The sequence below is a fragment of the Apteryx mantelli genome, chromosome 3 (genome assembly GCF_036417845.1).
Source record: "Apteryx mantelli isolate bAptMan1 chromosome 3, bAptMan1.hap1, whole genome shotgun sequence".
Taxonomy (NCBI): domain Eukaryota; kingdom Metazoa; phylum Chordata; class Aves; order Apterygiformes; family Apterygidae; genus Apteryx; species Apteryx mantelli.
The window spans coordinates 139,092,060-139,115,605 of record NC_089980.1 but is presented as its reverse complement, the minus strand read 5'-3'; the positions used below and the strand labels follow the sequence as shown (position 1 = coordinate 139,115,605).

Genomic DNA, 23,546 nt, shown 5'->3' with positions numbered 1-23,546 from the left:
CCTCCAGCAGCGCCTGCAGCAAGGGCACCCGCACTGGCCTGCCCCAAAGCTGCCTCCACCCTCAGCTCTGCCTTCCCAGCGCAGCCCTTCCCCGAACAGGGGAGATCCAGGCACAGCTTGGCTGCTCACCACTAACCACCGCTTTCTTGGCCTCTGTAGGGGCCTCTGGACGGTGCTGGCAGCCTGGGCAATGGCAGCGTGGAGGAGCCCAGAGGTGAGCAGCCCCGTGCCAGAGCGCAGCCGTGCTCGGCAGCGGCTCCCTGCCCACAAACCCCCCTGCTGCCTGCGCCCACCACCCTCTGCCCCGGCTGGGGCTGCGCGCAGGGGCTGCCCTCGCTCACTGCCTCTCTGCCTCCTCTTCCAGCAGCCTCCTTCCTCCTCATGGCAGACGTGCAGGAGCCGGCAGGGAGCTGGCAGGCAGGGTAAGCGGAGCCCTTGCCTGCAGGGGGGCTGCCCCACGGCCACGGGGAGACCCACGGCGGGCACCAGGGCTTCCTGCTGGGGGACAACAGGCAGCCCTGAGCTCCCTCCTCACCTCCTTTCTCCCTCCCAGCCTCGCAAGCAAGGACGCCTTGCCCGCTGCACAGCCTCACGAGCCCTGCCTGCAGCACACAGACACCGGAGACCTGCTCTTCCCTGCCGCCCGACACACGCTGCTGCTGCTGCCCACTGCCCCCACACCTGCAGGAGTGCTGGGACAGCTGGTCAACCCCACAGCCCCACCGGCACCCCCAGCACGCCGGCGTGTGCGCTTCGGGGTCAAGCGGACCGTGTTCCTCAGCAAGGATCACGAGCTGCTCAACTTTGTCCCCAAAACCCCACACATGGACTGGCCAGCGCACGTGGCCCGCAAATCCATCCTGCAGCGGGCCTGGGCACCCGTCCCGCTCGCAGGCCAAGGCGCAGCTTGGCATCTCGCGCCCCCCGTGCAGCCCTGCGACCCAAGCCGAGCGCGGCCATCGGCTCCCCCGGCCCTGACGCGCTGGCCAACCGTGCAGCTCTGGCCCCCGCCAGCGCAGCCGCCCTCCCCTCCCGCTGCCCACGCTGCCGACGCTGCCGGCTGCAGAGCGGCGCTGGGCTCCCTGCTGTGCCCGGGCTGCACTTGCGGCGCCTTCCGAGGACTGCGCAAGGCCGTGCGCAGATGCGCCGCCCTCCTCGGAAGGAGGCCGCGAGCGCCCGCGAGGCGCCAGGCGAGGAGCCGCTGCGGCGCGCAAGCAGGGAGCTCAGCGCCCGACCACAGGCGCCGTTAGCAAGCGCCCGCTGAGCTCGACGCCCTGCTCCCCTCGGGGCCGCTGCAAATAAATTTTTGTGCACCAGTCAGTGGGAGTCGAGAGGGATTCTTCTTCCCCAAAGTCACCAAGCCCCTGGATGGAAGCCATTGCCACAGGCAGGGACAGTCGCAGCAGGACACGGGTGCCTCTGCCGGGGCCTCTCCTTTGCCCACAAAACCTCTCGCCTTCCCCACACAGCCGTGCAGGCAGGCAGCGAGCACAGGCATGGAGCAACATGCACCGCTGCTCTTGCACGGAGCCCTTGGAGCTGCAGCAGGTGGGCAAAGGCCCGGGCCAGAGTCGAGGAGCCACCAGCAGCCCTGGCCGTGGCTGAGGCAAGGAGGGCACCGCTGTGCTGGCCGTGGCCCAGCAAGGAGCCCAGGGCACGCAGCGCGCACCGAGGCGGCGAGCGAGAGGGCAGGCGTGGCAGACGGGCAGAGCAGGGCCGCAGGGCTCCTCGCGCAAAGCAGCCCGGCGCACGGGCTCTCTCCGCCAGGGCACAGCTCAGCGCAGGGCTGCGCACGGGCGCTTTCTCCCACCCGCCCATCGCCCCCACGCTGCCCCGCCGCCGCCAGCACAGACACCCTGCGCGCCCAGCGCAGCCCGGGGCCGCGGAGCTCCCTTGCAGCCTCTGCTTGCCTCCGCAGGCAGTGCTGCGCTGGGCTGCGCTGGGCTGCGCTGGGCTGCTGAGAGGCCTTTGGTAGCAACTTAGGAGGTGCTGCTGCAGGCTTAGCAAGGAAGGAGAGGGAAGAGCTGCCCCAGGTGCCAGGAGCCAGCTTGGGAAAGCAGAGGGCTGGGCAGCCACGGGCACCTTTGCAGCAGAGCAGCAGCAGCTGCCGCTCCCTCCCCAGCCTCAGGGACAAATTTCCTTCAGCTCCGTGGTGCTGGGCTGCAGGCTGAGAAGGAAGAGCTGCCCCAGGTGCCAGGAGCCAGCTTGGGATTGCAGAGGGTTGGGCAGCCACTGGCACCTTTGGAGCAGAGCAGCAGCAGCTGCCGCTCCCTCCCCAGCCTCAGGGACAAGTGTCCTTCAGCTCCGTGGTGCTGGGCTGCAGGCTGAGAAGGAAGAGCTGCCCCAGGTGCCAGGAGCCAGCTTGGGATTGCAGAGGGCTGGGCAGCCACTGGCACCTTTGCAGCAGAGCAGCAGCAGCTGCCGCTCCCTCCCCAGCCTCAGGGACAAGTGTCCTTCAGCTCCGTAGTGCTGGGTGTGCAGGAAAGCAGGGTAATAAGCCTTAGTTGCGGAGCTTCTGGAAGAGGAGGCTCAGAGTCATCCACAAAACTCAACCTGAAGCAAGTGGATGTGACCCGCTCCCCCTCGTTCCCACCACAATTTCACTCTCCCTCAATCTCCTGCCCGCAGACCCACAAGCACCCCAACGGGGGTGTCCCGGGGGCCTGGCCAGGGTCACTGGTGTGCACAGCAGAGCACCAGCAGCGTCAGGGACATCTCCCAGCAGCCCGTGCCTTGGTCTGGCCTGGCGGTGCCATCTCCTTTGTGCAGACATGTGCTCTGTGCTGCAGAGCCATCGGCTGGCACCGGCTGCTGCTTGGCTTCCTGCTCTCGCTTCCTTCAGCTTGCCTCCAGCTCAGCCCAGCTGGCTGCCTGCTTCTCCTTCGCTGCAGTCCCATGCTGGAAGTGCCTGTGTCTGCTCTGGCTGCTGGGCGTGGGGCTCGCAGGAGGAGGCACGGCCGAGGGCACATGCTGCCGCCTTGCTGCCACGCTGCCCCTGAGCGGATGCAGGCTTCTCTGTGCTGGGGCCCTGCACCTGCAGCCTTGATGACAGGGAGGGCTGGGAAGCTCCCGCTGGAAGCATCTGCCCTGCCTGTCCTCTCACTCCCAGCGCAGGAGCCTCTGAAGCCAGCACTGATCTTATGCCAGCTGCTGCTTCCCATCCTTGGAATTGAATCTGGCAAGGGATGTCAAGGAGAACAAGAAGGGCTTCCTCAACTACATCAGTAGCAAAGGGAAGACTCAGGAAAATGTGGGCCCGCTGCTGAATGGGGTGGGTGCCCTGGTGACGAAGGGTACCGAGAAGGCGGAATTACTGAGTGCCGCCTTTGCTTCAGTCTCTACTGCTGAGGCCAGCCCTCAGGAATCCCAGACCCTGGAGGCAAGAGAGAAAGCCTGGAGAAAGGAAGACTTTCCCTCCGTTGAGGGCGATGGGCTTAGAGATCATTTAGGCAAACTTGACACCCACAAATCCATGGGCCCCAATGGGATGCACCCACGAGTGCTGAGGGAGCTGGCAGATGTTATTGCTAGGCCACTCTGCATCGTCTTTGAAAGGTCATGGAGAAGAGGAGCGGTGCCTGAAGACTGGAGGAAAGCCAATGTCACCCCAATCTTCAAAAAGGGTAAGAAGGAGGAGCCAGGGAACTACAGGCCACTCAGCCTCACCTCCATCCCTGGAAAGGTGATGGAGCAGCTCATGCTGGATGTCATCTCCAAGCATGTGGAGGACAAGAAGGTGGTGATGAGGATTAGTCAGCATGGCTTCAGCAAGGGGAAATCATGCTTAACCAATCTGATAGCCTTCTCTGATGGAATGCCTGGCTGGGCAGATGAGGGGAGAGCAGTGGATGTTGTCTACCTTGACTTCAGCAAGGCTTTTGACACTATCTCCCATAACATCCTCGTAGACAAACTCAGGAAGTGTGGGCTGGGTGAGTGGCCAGTGAGGTGGCTTGAGAAGTGGCTGAATGGCAGAGCTCCGAGAGTTGTGATCAGTGGTGCAGAGTCTAGTTGGTGGCCTGTAGCTAGCGGTGTCCCCCAGGGTCAGTCCTGGGTCCAGTCTTGTTCAACTTCTTCATCAAAGACCTGGATGAAGGGACAGGAAGTTTGCTGATGATCCAAAACTGGGAGGAGTGGCTGACACGCCAGAGGGCTGTGCTGCCCTTTAGAGGGAGCTCGAGCAGCTGCAGAAATGGGCAGAGAGGAACCTCATGAAGTTCAGTGAAAGAAAGTGTAGGATGCTGCACTTAGAGAGGAATAACCCCACGCACTGGTACAGGCTGAGGGCTGACCTGCTGGCAAGCAGCTCTGCGGAGAAGGAGCTCGGCTTCGCTTGGCTCATTTCTTGGCTTGAGAAAGCTGTCTTGTTCCTAACCTTGGTTTCAACTGGTTTCTGCTGGTTTATCTGTACTCCTCTAGGATGCATCAGTTACAGTTGTGAGACTTGCATTCTTGGGTGCACTCTTGTCTGAAGCTCCTGGTAACAGTTGCCCCTTTCCCACCCCCTTTGGAGACTCCTTGTCTGAGGCCCCTAGTAACAACTGGGTCTGCAGCTTCCCCCTCCAAGCCCAGGCTGCTTTGAGCATTCAGTCCCAGGGGCACCAGGAAAAAGGCACCGCTCCTTGCAGCAATGACTAGAGGGTTTTGCTGTGAAGGAGCCAGCAGACTGTGGCTCTCTGGGAAGTGTCAGTGCCCCAAGAGAGCTCTGGAGTCGGGCGTCAGGCCTGGCCGGGCTCCCTTTCCCATCTCGGGGGTCTCTCCGCACATTGCTGCAGCACAGGGGCATCAACCCTGCTCACCCGGCGCTGTCCCAGCCCTCCCTGCTGCGTCACGGCTCAGACCCTTGCAGGGCCACCCATCACGCAGGCTTGCCAAATCACAGAGGCACACAACGGTTGAGTCCCAGCGCCAGCTGCTCATGCCCATGCCTTCTGCCCACCATCACCACCACCGGCTGCACCTCCTCCTCTGCAGCCCTCCAGCACCGACCTCGCACAACACCAGACCCCCAGACCCTCCCTTCCCTCCCTTCCCCTGACATGTCTTGCACAGGGTGTCCGCTGGCCTCGACGGCAGTGGGCACCAGCTGCCCTCAAAAGGAGCATGAACCTGCACCCGTCAGCCCTGTCTCTGCCTCCAGACTCCTGGGAAGGCCCATGGAGTGAGCGCACTGTGCCCTTCTTCTTGCAGAGAAGGCTCAGGACGATCTTATCAGTGTGCAATGAGGGGAGTAAAGAAGAGGGAGCAAGACTCCTCTCAGCGGTGCTGGGTGACAGGACAAGTGGCAGTTGGCACAAACTGAAATACAGGAAATTGCACTTAAACAGAAGCAAATCCCTCTTCACTGTGAGGGTGCTTGAACGCTGGCATGGGTTCCCCAGAGAGAGTGGAGTCTCCATCCTTGGCGACATTAAAAACCTGACTGGACATGGCCATGAGCAAGCTGCTCCAGGTGGCCCAGCTTTGAGCAGAGGGTTCGGACTAGAAGGTCTGCAGAGGTCCCTGGCCACCTCAACTCTTCTGGATTCTGTGGTGGCATTTGAGATCCATGTTCACAGCCTAGTGGGCAGTGGGTCTCTGCCCTGGGGATCCAATCTGCACTGGGGCTAGAGATGAACCCCCAGGGCATGTGCGGCTGAGTAATGGAAGGCAGTGGCAGACAGCAGCTCTTCTGGAAGAGCTTAAACCAACTTTTATTGACAGATCAAAACAGCATCATCCTAAAAACAACCCCAAGAGTTCCCCAGGTAGTGAGTAAGGGTCTTGCACACTTGAAGCTGAGAAAGGTGGGTCTTCAACAGCTTAACATTTCAGTGGGCTGAGGAAAGAGCCCTTCCCTCCCTCCCTCCCTCCCCAATATACACAGCAAGAAATGCCCCAGACCCAATAAATAGTGATCAGTACAAAATAAACCAGTAAACCAGTGGACCACGTTGAGCTCACACTGCACCAGAGACCCTGGCTCCATGTGAGCCTCCAGGGAAGTCCCACCACCACTGCTGGCTCAGTGGCCTTAGAAAGATGTTTGAGCTGCTGGAAACCTCCCTTCCTGGGGACGCCCAGTCCTGACTGCTGCCGGTGGCTGGTGGGGATCAGCCCCTGCAATCAGGGGCAGTGACCTTCAGGGCTAGGAGGGGGGCAGTGGCGGGGCTGGCATGGAGGACAGGCATTGGGGCTGCTCTGTGCCTCGTCCCCAAGCCGGAGGGGCCTGCGTGCTCCCAGCCAGCCCTGGCTGCTCTGCCCCAGGTCACTGTTTCATCACCGTTTTCAAGTGTCCCGTGAACAAGCAATTAGGCAGCTTTCCCACAGCTCCAGCAATGCAACTCTAGCGCTTGCTCCGCTTTCCGCTGGGGCAGAGGGGCCGAGCTGCCCGGGGGGGTCACTGGTCTCTGCCCCCATTGGGCCAAGGCATCTGAGACCCCCAGCATGGGTGCCCCATAGGAGGCAGGCAGGCATCTCCGCCAACTCAGGTGAGGGGCACAGTACAGCCTTGGGATCGGAGCCCTTCTCCAACACCATTTCTCTGAGAGTAAAAAGCCGATAAAGGGATCCACAAAGCAGAAACGCAAAAGAGGAGACACAGCAGCAGCAGCAAGAAGCTGTCCCCCAAGGCTGCTGCAAGGCAGAGGGGAGGAGAAGGGCATGGGGCTGGGGCAGGTGGTGGCGCTGGGCTGGGGGTGTGGGGAGGCCCATTTGCTTCACGCTCCCAGGAGCTTCTTGACCATGTAGCCTGGCATGCTGTAGAGGAAGAGGGCCACCATGATGAGGAGCAGCAAGGCCAGCACGATTTTGATGATGAGCCACTTGTAGCGGGTGCAGATGAGGTATTTGATGGACTTGAGTGGGTTGAGGAACCAGATAAAGGATGTGTCCGGGCGGCTGTTTGGAAAGGAAACACCTGTCACGAATGCCATGGCCACGGAAAGGGCAGGCACAACAGGCATTGCAACCAGAGCAGCAGCCACGTGAGCATCTTGTCCTATCCAGCCACGCTGGGGTGCAGCGGGCTCTCTCTGGGTTGGAAGCACAGCAACCTTCCCCACCCAGATGCGGTTCTCCTGGGGCTGCCCAAGTGCATGATCCCCCCCCGGCTCACTGCAGCCTGCTCTCACCCTGGTACAGCCCTGCCTTTCCTTTTACAAGCCCAGCTGGCGATGGAGAGGGGCACTGTGAGAGAGCCCGCAACCTCCCCGGATAACCCTTCATGGAGTGGAAGAGCCTGACCTTGAGGCTCAGGAAGGTTTCCAAGAGCAGCCGACAGAATTTGTGCCAGAAGGAGTAATGCAGGGACTTGAGGGGGGGGTCAGATGAAGCTGATGTCCTGACAACTAGTACCAGAGGGGAGGAAGAGGAGGTGGGAGGCTGGGAAAGGAGGGTGGAGCTAGGAAGGGAGGGAGAGGAGGAAGAGAATAAGGAAAGGCAGGCGGGGAAGTGAAGAGAGGGCAGTGGGGCGAACCAGGAGAGATGCCTCTGCCCCTTTTATGCCCAGCACCCTCTCCACAGCCCTCATTCCTACACCCCCAGAGATGTGACACCTTCTCACCTCTCCACGCCTGGCTACCTCCCCAGCAGCCACCCCATGCAGCATCTCCCCCAAGCCCAGGCATCTGCTGGGGAGAGGGGTCTCCTACTTACTTGGGTTTCTCCAACGGGTCGGGCTCGTTGCGAGCCAGCCCAGCGGGGGATTTCTCTGCCTCCTCTGCTGTCAGGAGGTGTAGTTCAGCCTCGACTTTCCCCTGTGGGGTGCAGAGAGAGGCCTGCTGAGAAACAGGCAGTGCTCCCCACCTGAGCCAGGTGCCAACCAGAGACACGGTGAGCAGAGGGCGCCTGATGTAGCAGAGGTAGGTGTGAAGGGGCTCTGCAAAGGGGTCTTCACGTACATGGAGGGTGCAGTCCCCAGGGCTCTCCCCATCCTTACCGTGATCTCCAGCTCATCGTTTTCATCCCTGGCCACGAACGGCCACCAGCCCTTCACTCGCTTCTGCTTGAAGATGGAGACCATGGGCAGCTCTGCCTCATTTGTCACCATCTCCAGGCTGCACTGCTTCGCAGTCTTGGCTCCCCGGGGAAAGTGGTTCAGGTCCAACTCGATTGCCCCTGGGAGAAGAGGAAGCACAGATGGTGGCATCCTGAGCTGTGAGTCTTTGGCTTGAGGTGGGATGGGCCAACATTTCCTGCCTCGGAGAGCATTTCTGAGCTGGGTGTTCTGGGATCCTCCCTCACACCTGTGGCCATATATCCTCTGAGCACCACATCCTGCTTTTTTGGTCATGTCCCCACATCCTCTCCCCCTCTCCATCATCTGCTCACGGCTTCCAGCCACCCTGCGCTCCAGAGCTAACTTGGGCACAAAGCTCCCAGGTTGGGAACCAAGGTATCAAGCCGATGATGTCTTTGCTACAGGATCAGCCTTTGAACAGCAGCATGAGGACAAGGGCTCTCATCCTGCCTGTTCTTACATGCAGCATCCAAAGGGGTTTGTAGGACATAGCTGGCTTAAGGGCCAGGGCTGTCCTTCCATGCTCTGCTCCTGCATAAACCTTGTCTCACCCCACATGTCTCACCCTGCTCCACCAGCCATGTGACCACCCCCCCCAACCCCCAGCTTCCCTGTCACCCTAGCTCAGCTGGCCCTCCCCACTTACCGAGGAAATCATCGGCTGAGAAGTGGTCGGCATCCCAGACCTGCAGGGTGAGGCGAGCCGGGATCTTGTACTCGGTCTCGTCCCAGGAGAACATGGACTCCTTCTTGGAGATGACGATCTTCTCCTCTGCCATCAGGTAGTCGAAGGGGAAGATGTAGCGCCAGTTGAAGTTGCCTTCGCCGGTGAGCGAGTGATAATGCACGTCTGTGTCTTGCTTGTCCTCCTGCTGGCCCTTCAGCCACCTGCCGGGCCCAGAGGGGTGAGAGGGGTGGCACACATTAGCAGGAGGGACGAGAGGGCACAGGGCCATGCTGTGCATGCAGCTGGCATGTCTCCACGCCAGCAAGGCGTAGACAGACTGGAAGGACTCAAGAGTCATGAGCAATGGGCTGGGGTTGCTCAAATCACAGAATCACAGAATCACAGAATCGCTGAGGTTGGAAGGGACCCCTGGAGATCATCTAGTCCAACCCCCCCTGCTCAAGCAGGATCACCATGGCAGCCTCTCCAAGAGGCAACGAGGGAATGAAGGGAACAGGGTGGTGGAGGGAGAGAAATGCAAGCTGGTTATCAGGGGTCTTTCTCTGGGCAGGGGGATGTTAAATAGATGGAACGGAACAGAGAGCATTGCTGGGAAGTCTGGAGCAGAGCTTGCTGGAAGGATGTCTTCATCCTGCGCTGGTGGAGCAGACTGGCCCAGGTGAGGCTGTAGAGACCATCTCACTCTGGCACGGGGTAGTCTGACTACTCCTCACATCAGGTGTCCATGCAGAGGCAGCTCTGCCTGCGCTGGTCACCACAGGCTCCCTGTATCAGTGCACATCTCTCCAAGCCCATCAGAGGGATTCAGGGCCTGATGCAGCTCGTGTTTTAGGGTAGTGTTGTCTCTGCTGACCAGATCTCCATCTAAGGGACCTGAGGTGCCCAGCTCAGCTAGGCACTCCCCCACTGGAGACAGTGGGATCCCAGCCCTGTGGCCCTCGGAGACAGGATGAACACACTGACCTTGTCATCGCATATGTTTGTGTCTCCAATCTCCAGCGAGCAGAATTCTTTGAGCAAAAGGGACATGGCTAATGCTCTCCACTAGCAAGTCTCAGCCATGGGGGAAACATAGCTTCATTTTAAAGGTTTAGAATGCTCTCCAGCTCCTTTGACAAGACAGGATGCCTCCATTCTTCAGGGTGCTCTCAGATTTTTCTGTGTCTGTTGGTCCCGAGGGGCTGAAGCCAGCAGGGACATGGGTCTGTGCTTAGACACTTAGTACAGCGTTGTTCCCCTGGACTCTGAGCATGCTGACATCCCGCTCTGCCCCGCAAAACACACAGGGTAAGCAACCCCACCTCACGCACACGGCGAAGGCCTGTTGCATTTCAGATTAAGAGAAAATCTTTGCAGAAAAGCCACACATGCACAAACCACCTACTTACCTGCCTTGAAACAGACAGTGACAAGACCTTGTCCCCCTCACGCACATGTACACACGCACACACGTCTTTCACTGGTCTGCCAGTATGCAGCAATGGCATGAATGATGTAGAGAGCATGGGTCCTTCCAGCACATTAAAGTTCATAGCTCCAAGGGCATGTGCCCTCTCTGCAGCATGGCACTGGGAATGCGGAGGGAGGCACTGGATGCACAGTCCTAAACAACCCTCCACTGCACTGAGCAAACAGGACTAGAGATTAAAAAATGGAACCGGTTCTCTAAGAGCAGCATGAGGTGCAAGAGGAGGAGACCTGGCCTCAGCAGACAAGGCTGCAGAGCAGCAGTGTAGCTTTTAGGAAGCACTGAGCGGTTTAGCAGAGATGTGGGAAATCACTGCATGGTGTGAGGTCAGCCGTCAGCCTTAGACGCCGTTACATTGATTTGACCTTCCTCCTCATGCATCTTTGCCGTGGCATAGGGTTTAAGCCTTTGGAGAAAGCTTGTTTTCTTGCCAGCTGAGCACTGCACTATAATTTAGTTTTGTCTTAACCTGTCTGTGTCAATTTAACATGAATGAAAGGATCTTAGTTTGCACTCTGGGAAATCCAAATCCTCTCTTGCTTAAGCAGGACAGTCCAGGCAGCTCCACAGAGACGGGAAAGGGAGATCTGGTGCCCAAAGCTGGTGGAGCCCATGTTGAGAGCCAGTCTCAGAGTGCTGGTAGATGAGGACAGGAGAAAAGGATCTCACAAGCGTGTTAAGGTAAGTCCTGGGCCAGGGCTCATTCAGAGATGGTCCATAAGCAGCACCTGCCTCGTGCTGAATATGGCAAGGGTCAGTGGGGTCTGAGACAGCAGACTGGGATTTTAATGGGTGGCTCCAGTAACAGAACATCAGATCTAGAACTACAGACAATATCTTCTCCACCCCCCTGGATTTAGCTGTATGCTGGCAGCTCAGGAGAGAAATGTCTTGTGGATAATTGGTATGTGAAGGTGTGCGTTCCCTCGTCTCTGGAACAGGCACGTTTTGGAAGTGGTTCTCCCTGGCTGCTGGATGAGAGAGAAGCAGAGATAGGATTGCCAGGAAACTAACGGGAATCTGGATCCAGATGCTGGAAGTGGAGGTGTGTTGGGCTGAAGAGCCAACTGAGGGCACCAAGACCAGAGCCAAGGGGTCAGAGGCGCTGTGCCAGCCAGGAGCTATGAACGTGGGGACGCAGACCTGTGGGACAGACGAGCAGAGGAACAGCCCGCGCTCAGGTCCTGTCCAAGGGCAGAGGGACGGAAGGGACCAAGCAGCAAGGCCTTGGCCATTACCCCCTGACATAGATGTCAGACATCTTCTCTCCCACCAGGGAAGCATCGTCTTCCAAAACCACCTCATCGGTGTTCCAGATAATGACCCGCAGCTCAAAGCTGGGCAGCCGGGCCAGGCAGCGCAGACAGACACATGCAGCAGGTCAAGCAGCCAGCAAGAGAGACAAAGAGGCAGAGACAGAGCACAAAACTCAACAACAGCGTTGGCGCTATCTGGCCCTCCCCAGGTGGAAACCCTTACTGGCTGCATCACGGACACCCCTTTCCAAAACCAGCCCTGGGGCCTAAGTCAGCAGCAGGACCCGCCCCCCCCCCCCCAAGGTGAGAAGCAGAAGAGGTGACACTGGCCAGCCACACCGTACATACCCCCTGACAAAAATGTCACTGGATTTCTCGCCAGTGAAGTAGTCATCGTCCTCCAGGATGACCTCGTCTGTGTTCCACACTATCACTCTAAGCTCATATCTGGCAGGAGGAAGGGAGACAAGGAGGTGAGGCACGGAGGAACGGTGGGAAGGGGCAGGAGGAGGTGGGGTGGGCAGGAGGGAATGGGGTGATGCTGCAGGAAACCGGGGCCAGGTACGTAGACCGCAGGGCTCCACTCGCAGGGGTCTTGTCCTAGGGACCAAGCGGGCAGAAACACAGAGGGGAATTGTGCCTGAGCTCGGATGCAGCCCAGGCAGGGTCAGCGGAACAACAGGGATTTTTTTTACCTTCATCTACTCTGAACTGCTGCATGGCCCAACCCAAAGGCTCTAGGAGACAGCACAGGCTTAGTCTTAGGTAGATTGTGGTTACAATGGGGTCTGTTGGCCCTGCAGAACAGTCTGAGTCCAGCTCTTTTCCTCATTTCCCCACCTTACCCAGCAGGGCCGCCCTCCTGGAAACAGGGGAGAATTTGTCTCTGCCTTCACAAGTCATCTCCAAGGGCTGTGCTATGCCTCTACAGCACCTAGCACTTCTCCCAGCAACACAGGGATACTCCTCACAGCTAACAGACCACACTATCAGCTGGTGTTACATGCTGAAACTCCTGGCAAAGAGAGGGGAGCTGGGTTAAATCCCTAGGATGATAAACAGGCAGAACCTTGCTGAAATACAGTATCTGCCTACAGACACAGGCACTCACATATGTGCTCGTCAGTGCACATGTGAAGACATGCATGCGTTGGCGTGTCAACGTGCAACTTGACTGGAGCTCACATTTATCCCTGCCAAACCAGAGCAACCAGAGCCGTGGCCCTTCCTGCTCCATCTCCCCGCAGGAGAGGGTGCTTTGGTGTTTTCAAGGCTGTTGAAGCCCTCCCTTCAGCCCCTCAGTAGGAATGTCTCAGCTCCAGCTTACGGGGCATTACTGAGTACGGCTGCCCCTGGCTGCATTACGGACAAACCTCTGTTTTTCCAGTCTGCTTCAGTGGCTAGATCTTTTCTTGTCTTCAGCTTTCCTGCAGCTGCCTGCTCTGCTCTTCAGACCCAAGCTATGGCCCTCTGAGATAAGAAGAAATTCTCTCCAGTTTCAGTGTGCTTTAGATCCTAACACTAGCCTTCTGAGTACAGGAGCGCAATAGATTCCCACGAGGATGCAAATGTTGCCTTTGAATCCCAGCCCCTGGGGATGGGCAAAAGGGGCCCAAGGACACAGTCTAGCTGGCTAAGACTGGGATAGGATGGAGGCTGAGGAAGGAAATGTCTTTCTTCTCTCTAAATGACATCTGCATGGGCTTTGCATCAGAGCGTAGAGGGGGAGAGGACAGGAATGGGATGAAGAACTCTTTATTTCACTGATTGCTGCCTGCTCTGTCCTACTTTGATTTACCAAGTCTGTCCCCGTGACTTGCCTGGTGCCAGGACCCTTCCTTGGCCCGAGCCCCAGTCAGGCTGGGAAACTCCCCCCCCCCCCTCCAGGAAAGGGCTTGTGGATGCCCTGACCTAGGCTAACCCCTGCCCCTGGGGCTGGGTTGGGGCTCTGCGCATTGGTCTTCCCCCTCCCCCTTACCAGGGACTAGCTAACAATTTAATTTCCTAGTCTAGACAGACACAGAGAGATCAGGAGCTGCTGGGAAATGAACAGATGGGATACCACCCTGCGGGGACAGCTTCACAGCTGGTGGGGAAGGGGAAGACATCATTGGATGCCTCCAGTCTTGGGATCTCTGGACATGCCAGCATGGTCGGGGTTCCCAGGCTGATGACTGTGCCAAGGTGGGCCATGGAGAAGCAGTAGAATAGGGGAGAAGCAGGGCTTCATCCCCAGCCACGGGTTTTCCCTGGGGTTTATTGACTGGGAGACTCCTTACTTCTTTGGTTTCCTGGGGGAAATATCAGTGGCAGGACCTGGTGCCGGCATATCCATGGGGAACATGTCCACCCACATCTCCAGGCGACCCTGCAAGGTTGGAGAGGTGCAGTCAGGTCCCCTACTTCCCCCTTGCCCAAAGATGCCTGCAGCATCCCCCCCAGCTCCTCCTGCCCTTCTGCATCAGTAAGGCTGTGCCAGTCCTGCCAAGGCAGTGCAGGGCTTGCAGCACCACACTGAACCCTGCCAGAGGTGGGGCTGCGCAGGCCTCCACTGTGCTGTTGGTCCTTTATAGCCCCTTTCGAAGGAGTTTTTCCTGGCATGGCATGGTGCCAAGGAAGAAGAGCGCAGGCATGGGGGAAGCAGGGAACCCAGAGACTTGGGGGTATGAAATGGATGCCAGCTGCAGATGAAGAGGCATCGAAGATTTAGTCAGCTGGGGTCAAAAGGCAGGGTGTTTAGGGCTGTTATGTCCAAGTGCCACTTTTCGTAGGCTGCCTCCCTCCCCACTGTTCCCTATGACAAGGTGGGTTGCAGCTGGTCTGCCCAGCTGAGATCTCTCCTCCCTGCTTGGAGGCTCAGCAGGCCCTGCCTTTTCCCCTCTGCTCTGGGTCTGTGGGGACCTGTTCAATGCCCGGCTTGTCAGGGTTCAGCAACGGACGTGTCTCCACGTGCTCAGGGACCAGCCTGCAGCCTGCTCGTGGGATGTCTTCCCAATGGTGCAGCACGGTCAGGGCTAGATGTTCATCTGTCTGCTTCTTCTGTCCTGTGTGGGTAAAGGGAGCACTGAGTTTGGAGAACTGAGCAGAAGAGACACCAGGGACAGCAAACAACCCTGTTCCTCCATCCCAAGCAGGACCCAAGCTCTTACTGACAGCAGTACACCCGGTCTGGGCTTGCAAACCTCTGGTGACATCTCCTTCCCCAAGGCCGCATGCACACTGCTCCTGTTGGCTACCTCTTCCAGCTCCCACCCACTCCAAGGGAGCAGAACTGCCTAGTAGTTGCTCCTCTCCATTTCCTTGTACCCACTTTGTCCTTGCACCAACACTTCCTAACGCCTCTCTTTCTCCACTTTCTACTCCTAGGCATTCACAGAGAAGGTCCAGATCCCCTGCCAGCCTCTATTTTCCCCAAGATAAACAAGCTCCATATCCATTGACACTGCTGTCCTCCTCTGTACCCCTCCTGGTCTGCATTCAACTTTGTTGAGCACATATGAGTCATTTGGACACAATCACTGTTTGGGGATGCAGCTATGTAGACAGTGTCTTCCGAAACCCTGGAAGGGCCAGGATGGGCTGTCTGCATTACTCCTTGGACAGAAACTGCCAGGAGGAAGTTTTCAAAGGCAGCTTTGATGATGCCATGCCATGGATGCTCACAAGCAATTCTGACAGCAACACTCTGGCCTGAGTGGTCTATAAGTCACTGGCTAGCTGGTGACACAATTCAGGCCCCCACAAGATGGTGTCTGGAAAGACATTGCAATGCTGCATGGGGTAATGGGATTCAGTTCTGGATGATGAGGGGACACCCCAGCCCCCTGCTCCCCTCCCCACCTTCATGCCCTGGGGTGGGTACCATTTTCATCCTCGATCTCCGTGGGGCCAGTGAAGACCCTGTTGGCGACTTTCACTCTTCCTCCTGGCCCAAAGTGTGGCCCGTCCACCTTGCCCTCTTTGCACAGCTTGGACAGGATTTGGGAGGGCTTCATGGGGTCACGCCAGATGTTATAGCCATGTCTGTGAACAAGAAGGCAAGGTCAGAGACGTAGTAGCAAGATTTGGAGGAAGAAGGAATTTTGTTTCCATCTGCCAGGAAGGCAAATGCTACTGTCCTCAGGACCCAGGATTCACAGGGGAAGGATCTGAGGCTCCAAATGTGAAACTTCAGAGAAAGGTAGGGCCATCTGCGCCCCAACTCTACACTTTGCCAGTACCTTTCCTCCCCAGTCTCTTTACTCTGTGCTGACCCAGACCTGCAATCCCCAGTGCACTCTGCTTGACTACTGATGCTCAGCTCTGCTGCCTTGGCCCAGCTGCTATTTCAGCAATGGTTTCACTTCTATGCTCAGCCCTACAAATGCCCCTCAGCCCCTTCCTCCTTGCCCTGTGCTCCTGCTTACAACCTGCTCTGCTGCTACCCTACTGTGCTGGTCCCAAAGCCCATGTTAGTGAGGGCACAGCACAGATTCCCTCATCACCAGGCAATGAAAGAGGGAGATTCCTACAGGAGATCTAGGCCTAGTGTGGAAAATGAGACCAAGACGGGTCCAAGCAAGAGGCTGGACAGCGAAAGCTTTGCTCGTACATGGAGTAAGTCTGTGACACCCCACAAGTAGCTCGGTGCTTGCTGTAGTAGCGGTTCTCCAGATCAATCTTGGTCTCTCCGATGAGGTCATCGGTCCCCACCAAGTCCCAGTCATACACGGCCACCGTCAGCATGGACTCCATAGGGAAGGTGGCCTCGATGTCAAAGGATCTATGGCAAGAGAAAGCAGGTGGAGAGGGAGAACAGGCTGTAGCCATTAAACAGTTTGGATGGTGCTCAAGACAGACACATGGGTGAGGTGGGTCTGCTCCGGTCTCTGGATAGTGTTTAATTGCATCTGCCACTGCTGTACATTCAACTTAGTGTTGTAACTAATTCTCTGCATGGACGGTTTTGGAACCAGCAGCCCTAGACAGGAGATGGATCATGATGATTGCTTGACCTGGATTCCCAATAGCCCTGGAACTAAGTTTGTGTGTCGCTGGAGAGCCAGGCTATACTGCTAGTTGCGTCCAGGCCTAATGCTTCCTAAAGCATTGAGCTATGGCTATCTGCTAAACACTCTTGACAGTGTTGACCAAAGACCAATTGCTGACAAAGAAGGACAGATGACTTAAATGAGGACACCTACGCTGCATGCAAGGAAAGTTCAGTGTGATCAGTCCCGTCTTTCGACCCCAAGCTGTGGCTGTGGGATGGGTAGGGTGCAGGTCCAAGGCCTGGCGAGCTTAACTCACTCTTCAGGGTGCAGAGAGGTAACAGGGCTGGGGCAACTCACTTTCCGAAGACAGGGTTCAACTGCTTGGAGATGTAGTTCTCCTTGTCTTTGATGTCTGTCTTCCCTAGCTTGATGGCAATATAGGGATCAGCTTTCCCATTGATGTCAGCTGGGTGCAGGTCTGTGGCCTGTAGGGAAAAGACAAGATACATCAGCCCAGTCCACGCTAGTGAACAACTCAGGGACAGTTCCTCTTCTCCATCCCTGAAACCAGCTGGCCCTATCCGGCCATAGCCATGCGGCTAAGTTCTTTTACCCCCCCCCCCAAATATGGCGGGTCAGTTTAAAACAGGGATAAGTCCTGCCTTTTGCTCTCCCGTGTCGTGCCTGGGGATGGGTTAATGCTGGGCGTGTTGGTCTGGGCTGGCTCATGCCGGGTCCACGTGGCCGTGGCCCTTACGAAAGACATAACCACTGTCTCCTTGGCTTCTCTCTCATCAGTGGAAAGAAACAGGTTCCTCTAAACAGAGACCTACAGCAGAAACCTGACTGAGATATCAAGAAGACAAGGGGAAAGGAGCACGCCGTCACAGATATCTCTTAGTGCCTGGCTAGGGTGCCTCGCTCCCATGCTTGCAGACACAAGAATGACAAGTTTAGGGGCCAGGAAGGACTTTTTCCATAGTGTACTCCATATAAAGAAACACGCATTAGCTGGACCACATCAATTATCACTCGCCACATGTCCGAGGAGGTGACATGCCCTTCAGCCAGATCTGCTAGCTCCTGTCTCCTCCTGGTTTGCTCTGCATGTGCCTCACTGAGGTGCTGTGGCTATGCAAGGAACCAAAATCTTGTAGTCTGGGCTGATCCAAATTGTTCTCCAAACTGGTCTTAGGCTGAGCACTAGGACAGACACCTCAGCCCATCCTATACGTCAGGGGTCTGGAACTGACAGAGGCTCAGTAGCCCAGTGGTTAGAGCACAAAGCTATGGAGACACCCCATTCAGGTGCCCATCAATGAGCTGCTTCAGTCCTCATGCTGCATCCTTGGCCTTGGTGTCATCTGTTGTCATGTGGCTGCTGACATCAATAGCACCAAGAACTAAAAGTCAGTGTCCCTGCAGCTTCAGGACCAGCTCCTGGGTGTGAGTAGTGTAAGGGAACATAGGATCACACCTTGGCAAACCCCACGGTTATACTCACCCGCACAATATAGACTCGGACCAGCACATTGATGGGGTCATTGCTGGGGATCCCCTGGAACATGCCAAAGTTGGGGTCATATCCAGCTTCCTTGGTGATATCATCAGGGAGAGGCACTTTGTAGACACACATGGAGCCCTAGTGCAAGGGAGTGCACAGCCTGATTAGTCCTGTTGCTCCAGAGGCTCAGAGTGAGCAGACCATCCCAAGCCACCCTTCCTGAAAGCTGGGTTTCTATCCTTGTTTCTAGACATGTTTTGTAGCAGACAGGCAAGGGCTGTAAGCTTCCTCTGCCTCACAAGCACCCCCTTCAGAGGATACAACCATGACCAGAGAAATTGGACAAAGTGAAGGAGGCCTGCAGAGGAATCCGACTAGCAAGGTGCTCATGGATAGGGAATTCCAGGAATAAAACTGGCAGAAAACCAATAGCAAAGGAAAGAAAAGGTGTTGTCAAGGGAGGGACTGGGAAATCTGGAAACTACCAGGTGGAACACAATTGATTTCCATGCTCCCTGACCATCTGATCTTAGCTAAGGTGGGGAACTGCCAGCTCATCTCCTCTCCTAAACAAGTGAAGAGTAAAACTGGCATCAACAGGCTTCATCTGGCCAAGATCACTCCCTCCAGCAAGAGGGGGCATGACTTATATCCACAGTGAATCACTCTCTCTGCGATGCACTCTGAAGCCATCTGATTCCTGGGGCTATCCTTGGAGGCTTTTCCTCCTGCAAGGAGATGTGGTTGGATCAATGCAAATTGGCATCTATTGCATCCAACCTCCTTTAGCTAATGCACCTTCAGGAGAGAAACCTGCAGGCAAGGGTTCCCCAAGCTGTCCCTGCCCTGACCTGACTCATCAGCCAGGCTTACTTTGAACCTCCCCACTATCCGCTCCTCTTCTGTTGCATTGTCATCGTTGTCCCCGATCTTCCCACGGAGCAGGTTGAAGGTGTGCAACCAGTCCTCAAAGTTATCAAAGTCCGTTTCCAGCTCTTTGTTGAAGACCTATGACATTAGAAAATTCAGGTTAAAAAAAAAAAAAAAAAGAGGAAAAAAAAAGAGACCACTAAACTGAACCAGGGTATTTCCCTGTCCTGAGTCTTGGCCAGGTTGGCCATGGCCCAGCAGAAACTCTCCCCTACCCAGGGCCCATCCGAACTGCCCTTGTGATAACCTTGCCCCAGGCTAACCCCAGCCCCTGCTCAGCAGTGGGATTGGGCCGGGCACACTGGCCTGGGCCCCCGGTGCCAAGCCTGGGGCAGGATCCTGGTTTGGGTGGGCGATGGGCAATGCCTGTCCCTGATTCATCTCCTGATATAGCTGTAGACTGTGATTCCACAGTGGGGAGGTTGTTCTCACCAACTCAGAGCATCTTCCTCCGATCTCAAGACTGAGTTGATTCCTTTCTGACACTGTTCATTAAGCTACACAATTGTCTGATCCTTCAGTGCAGTCACAGAGAGCAAATCACAGCTCCCCTGCCTTTGTTTTTTTTCTGTAATTCCTGCAAGGACTTCTGGTTCCAGCTGCATTGTGTGGAACAAACCCGCTGTGTGGAACAAACCCCTCCAAGAACTACATACAGTGATGGTAGTGATTCCTGCTGCCATCAGACATGTTGTGTTTCAACCTTACATACAGCAGCTGTTTGCGCACTCAGCGTGGCATTCACCTCAGCAGCTTTAGATGTCCACTGGCTGAGCATGGGATCTGCCTGACCAAATGTGGGCATTTCTGGATGGGATGGAGTCTTATGGGAAGCCAGGTGGGAAGGGACCTCTGGAGTTGGCCCTAAAGACAGGGCCAACTTCAAAGTTGGAGCAGGTTGCTCAGGGTCGAGCTCCAGTATCTCCAAGGACTGAGATCTCTGCAGAGTTGCAGCACTCTCAATAAATAATTCCATTGTGGGAAATCAATGATGCTTTGTGTCCAACAGGAATTTCCTTTGCTGCATCTTGTGTCCATTTCCTCCTGTCCTTTTGCACTCTCCTTTGCTCTCTGCCTTCTCTATGACTCCCTACTATGTACCATCGGGTAGCTGAAGATGGCAATTAGATCCCCCATTCACCTTGTCTTCTCCAAGCTGAACAAACCCAGCTCCCAGCCTCTTCCTCTTCTTGCATGTCATGTGCTCCAGACCTGTGACCACACTGGTGGCTTCCACCACTGGACCCACTGCAGTATGTCAGTGTCTTCCTTGTTCTGGGAAGCACCAGTCAGGACAGAGAAACCAGATGGGATCTGACAAGCGCCACAAAGAGGCGAAGAATCCCTCCCCTCATCTTGCTGGTTAACTCTTGTTAATACAGCCCAGCATGCAGTTGACTTTCACTGCTACAAGGCTGCACTGCTGACTTTTGCTGTCCCCAGGATCCCAGGTCCTTTTCTGCAAAGCTAGTTACCTTTGACTCTCTCAGTTTATGGAGAGAATTTGGCAGTCCCAAGGCACATCTCACCTAGGGTTAGGTACCCCTCAGACGGGGGAGATGCACCATGCAGGGGTGATCCATCCTGCTGTGTTTTCCAGATGGCTGGGATCCGACTTCCAGCCTGCTGTCAAGCAGACAGAGCCTCCTCCTCCTCCCCCTGCCAACACACATACCTTCAGTTCATCGATCTTCTGCTTGTTCTTCTTCTCAGGAAGCTCAGGGCCTGACTGCTGCTTCTTCTTCTTGTCATCTTTGGGTGCCTTGGACTTCTCCTTGTTCTTCATCTGACTCTTGGAGCCTTTCATGGGAGAGTCATCAAGTTTGATTTCTGAGTCCGGGGGGAAGCGATAGGGATGGAGGAGATGGAAATGAGGGTGAGGCGGAGCAGGGGAAGACAGGGAAGGGGGACATGATCACAGGTACTCGAACAGGAGGAGCATGAAAGCTGACAGCTGCTACTGCCTGCAACTCCCATCTCAGCCCTACAGAAGCCCTTCAAACTCTATCCTGTCTTTCCTCAGCTCAGGTCACAGCATTTCCAGGAGCCCAGAGGTCTCTGTGTAGGGAGCTTCCAGAGCTGACCTGAGCAGAAGTCATTTGGAGGACTATGAAACATGCACTGAGAGCACTAGGCTCTGTCTAGCTTCAATAGCAGTGAAAATATTTGATCCTACTCATAGCACCTTTTTTTCTTCCCTCCACTCTTCCTGCTGCGCTGGTAGTACGATACCCTTCCCAGTCTTCCCTGAAGGGCTCATTTCCCCATCTCACTCCGGTCTCCGTTGTGCCCTCGGAGCTGACAGTCAGTCAGCAGACAGTGATGTTGGAGAAAAGAGAAGGGAATGAAAAACATCAAGGGCACCTGGCTGGGCCCTGCTAGGTGGGCCCATGGAAGAGAATATTTCCTGCACCCACACCCCCAAGATGTGTGCAGCCTGGAGAGTAAAACCCCTGCCTAGGTATCACGGAGGTGACGATGCTTGAAGCTCAGTGCCAAAGCACAGGCTGCTGCTCTTGAAAGGTGATGCCAATGACCGGGTGGAACAACAAGGTGCTAGGATCTCTCTGTTCAGAGTGGACACCAGCTAAGGACACAGAACAGGCTGCCTAGAAAGGCACGCTCGAAGGAGACTGGACAACATCGCACACTTCTCCCATCCATGCGCAATCCCTGGCCCTGGCTGCCTCTGTCCTGCCAGCTTTCATGACTGCCGCGCAATGCAGATGACAACAGACAGATGACAACAGACAAACCCTTGATGTGGAAGAGGAAAGGAGGAAGGAAGGGGAGTGCAAAGGGGAAATGGACCCTGCTCAGAATGACTGACAGAGAACAAGGAGGGACACAAGACACCCCCCCCCCCAACAGCTCTGCTGTGACAGCAAGCCAAGGCAGAAGCTGCTCAGAATCATCTCCAAGATGAGCAACACCTGGCCTCATCTTTCTCGTGATATGAAGGCTAGTCTTTAAATAGAAACTAGGCTCTGTATTTTTCTTAGCTAATGGATTCTGCATGAACAAGACAACAACCTCCTCTCCTGTGAATGCATGATATATGGAGAGCAGGGGAAGCAGAGGGTGCTGGGAATTCAATGCTATCTGCTGCTACCCTTCTTGACCCCACTGCCCATTCAGTCCGTAGGGTGGCCCTTTGCTGAGCCTGTACACAAAGGCTCCTAACCTTCTCCTCCTGTCCATTCCCCCAGAGCTGAGCTGCTCCATCACATGAAATAAATCCCTACAGTAAAAGTGAATGCTTCAAACCCATGTCCGGCGCTGCATGGGGATGTCCTGCCATCTCAGTCTTCATGACTGAGCTGGGCAATCAAAACCATGGGTAAAAGTCCTTAGGGAAATACTTTCCAGCCCTGCTGGCAGGACTGCCAAAGAGCCTGAAGTGGGACAAGATCACCCTTGGACAGCAGTTCCCAGCTCACTGATATTCTCAGCCCACATCACTTTTGGTATGAAATTTGTCTCACCCAGCTTGAGGCATCTGCAATGCCCCATATGAGCTACTGAGACCCCCATACTCCTTGAGAGAAAAATGCACTGAGGGCACAGTTCATCTCATCTTAAGACAGTATCCAAAACAGGTCAGAGAACTTGCCCTACGAGTGCATAATTTTCTTTACTGCCCATTCTAGAACACCAGAAAATAAGAGCTCCACACTGAAGATAAAAGCAACCAGTTTAGATGAATCCTGAACATTTTGTCTGGTTGACTCTTCCCTGGCAAAACTGGGGCAAAATAAGAAGGCCTCCATAAATCCTCCCACATGGTGGGGAAGGAAAACCCTGTACAGATGATTTTAAAGTATCTAATCCTTTGTTTTCCCAATAGACTTTGAGCGCACAGCCTTGGAGCTAATACAAATACATGGCCAAGGTGATGCAACTACTAACTTTTGACTGCACGAAAATGCCTTCAGTCAATAATACAGATCCTAGTCATTAATCTCATTACTTCCACACAGCCTTCCTTCCAGCATGGACGATCTGGAGGCTGCCACAATACCACGCTCTGAATGGGAGTCACCTGGCATTTCCATCCTAATACATCAGCTCAACACAATCCACACTAGGTTTGCATTCACAAAAATTGATCCTGCCTGGGGATATGCAGCACGCCAGGAGTATCTGATTAAGCAGAAGAGCAATTGCACGCTCTGAATTGGGTGCCCAAGCACCAAAAGGAATCCTGGTCCTACCCTTCCCTGCCCCGTTCCCTCCCTTGCTTGCAAACAGCTCACCCTCTGCAATCTCCATTTCCTCCTTCTCCTCCGCTTCTGCTGCGGCCGCTTCCTGCTGCCGGAGTTGCTGGGGGAGAAATGAAATGAACAATGAGTGGACAATTGCGCTGAGGTCTCTGTGCTCATCGCAAATGCCTAGCTTAGGGGTCACAGCTCTCTTTCTTGTTTGAGCAGTGAGCCAGGATCTGGCTGAACTGGAGAAATCGAAGTTGCTCAATACAGTCTTCATGCTGCTAAATAACTGTGTTCTGAATACAAACCAGACACAAAATTAGTACACCCAAGGAAGAGAAATCCTGCTCGGCTCTGCCAGTTGAAAGCCTTGTTGACAGTCAGGCAAGGTCAGCGAGGAAAGCAGCACGGCCTCAAGCCTTTGGGCACAAGACTGCCTTGGTCTCTGTAGGAACAACTTTCTCCTCTCACTGTCCTATTAGACATCCAAAGCAGTTTTATGCCTCTCTTGTGTTTGAAT

The 23,546-nt window shown here is 55.6% G+C and overlaps 1 protein-coding gene across 1 annotated transcript in view; it reads right to left on the bottom strand.

The window, feature by feature from the left end:
- Positions 1-6,542: 6,542 nt before the first annotated feature.
- The window catches only part of OTOF (otoferlin), a 118,621-nt gene continuing 101,617 nt past the window's right edge, over positions 6,543-23,546 (bottom strand). The window contains exons 39-52 of the mRNA XM_067294892.1: positions 23,075-23,141; positions 20,494-20,648; positions 18,762-18,896; positions 17,889-18,026; positions 16,742-16,869; positions 16,003-16,173; positions 15,274-15,434; positions 14,313-14,455; positions 13,691-13,779; positions 11,760-11,858; positions 8,646-8,887; positions 7,919-8,097; positions 7,636-7,736; positions 6,543-6,879 (exon numbers count right to left, since the gene is read on the bottom strand). Coding sequence (XP_067150993.1) covers positions 6,699-6,879; positions 7,636-7,736; positions 7,919-8,097; positions 8,646-8,887; positions 11,760-11,858; positions 13,691-13,779; positions 14,313-14,455; positions 15,274-15,434; positions 16,003-16,173; positions 16,742-16,869; positions 17,889-18,026; positions 18,762-18,896; positions 20,494-20,648; positions 23,075-23,141 — 1,989 coding nt within the window. The 3' untranslated portion in view covers positions 6,543-6,698. The remainder of the gene's footprint in view (positions 6,880-7,635; positions 7,737-7,918; positions 8,098-8,645; positions 8,888-11,759; positions 11,859-13,690; positions 13,780-14,312; positions 14,456-15,273; positions 15,435-16,002; positions 16,174-16,741; positions 16,870-17,888; positions 18,027-18,761; positions 18,897-20,493; positions 20,649-23,074; positions 23,142-23,546) is intronic.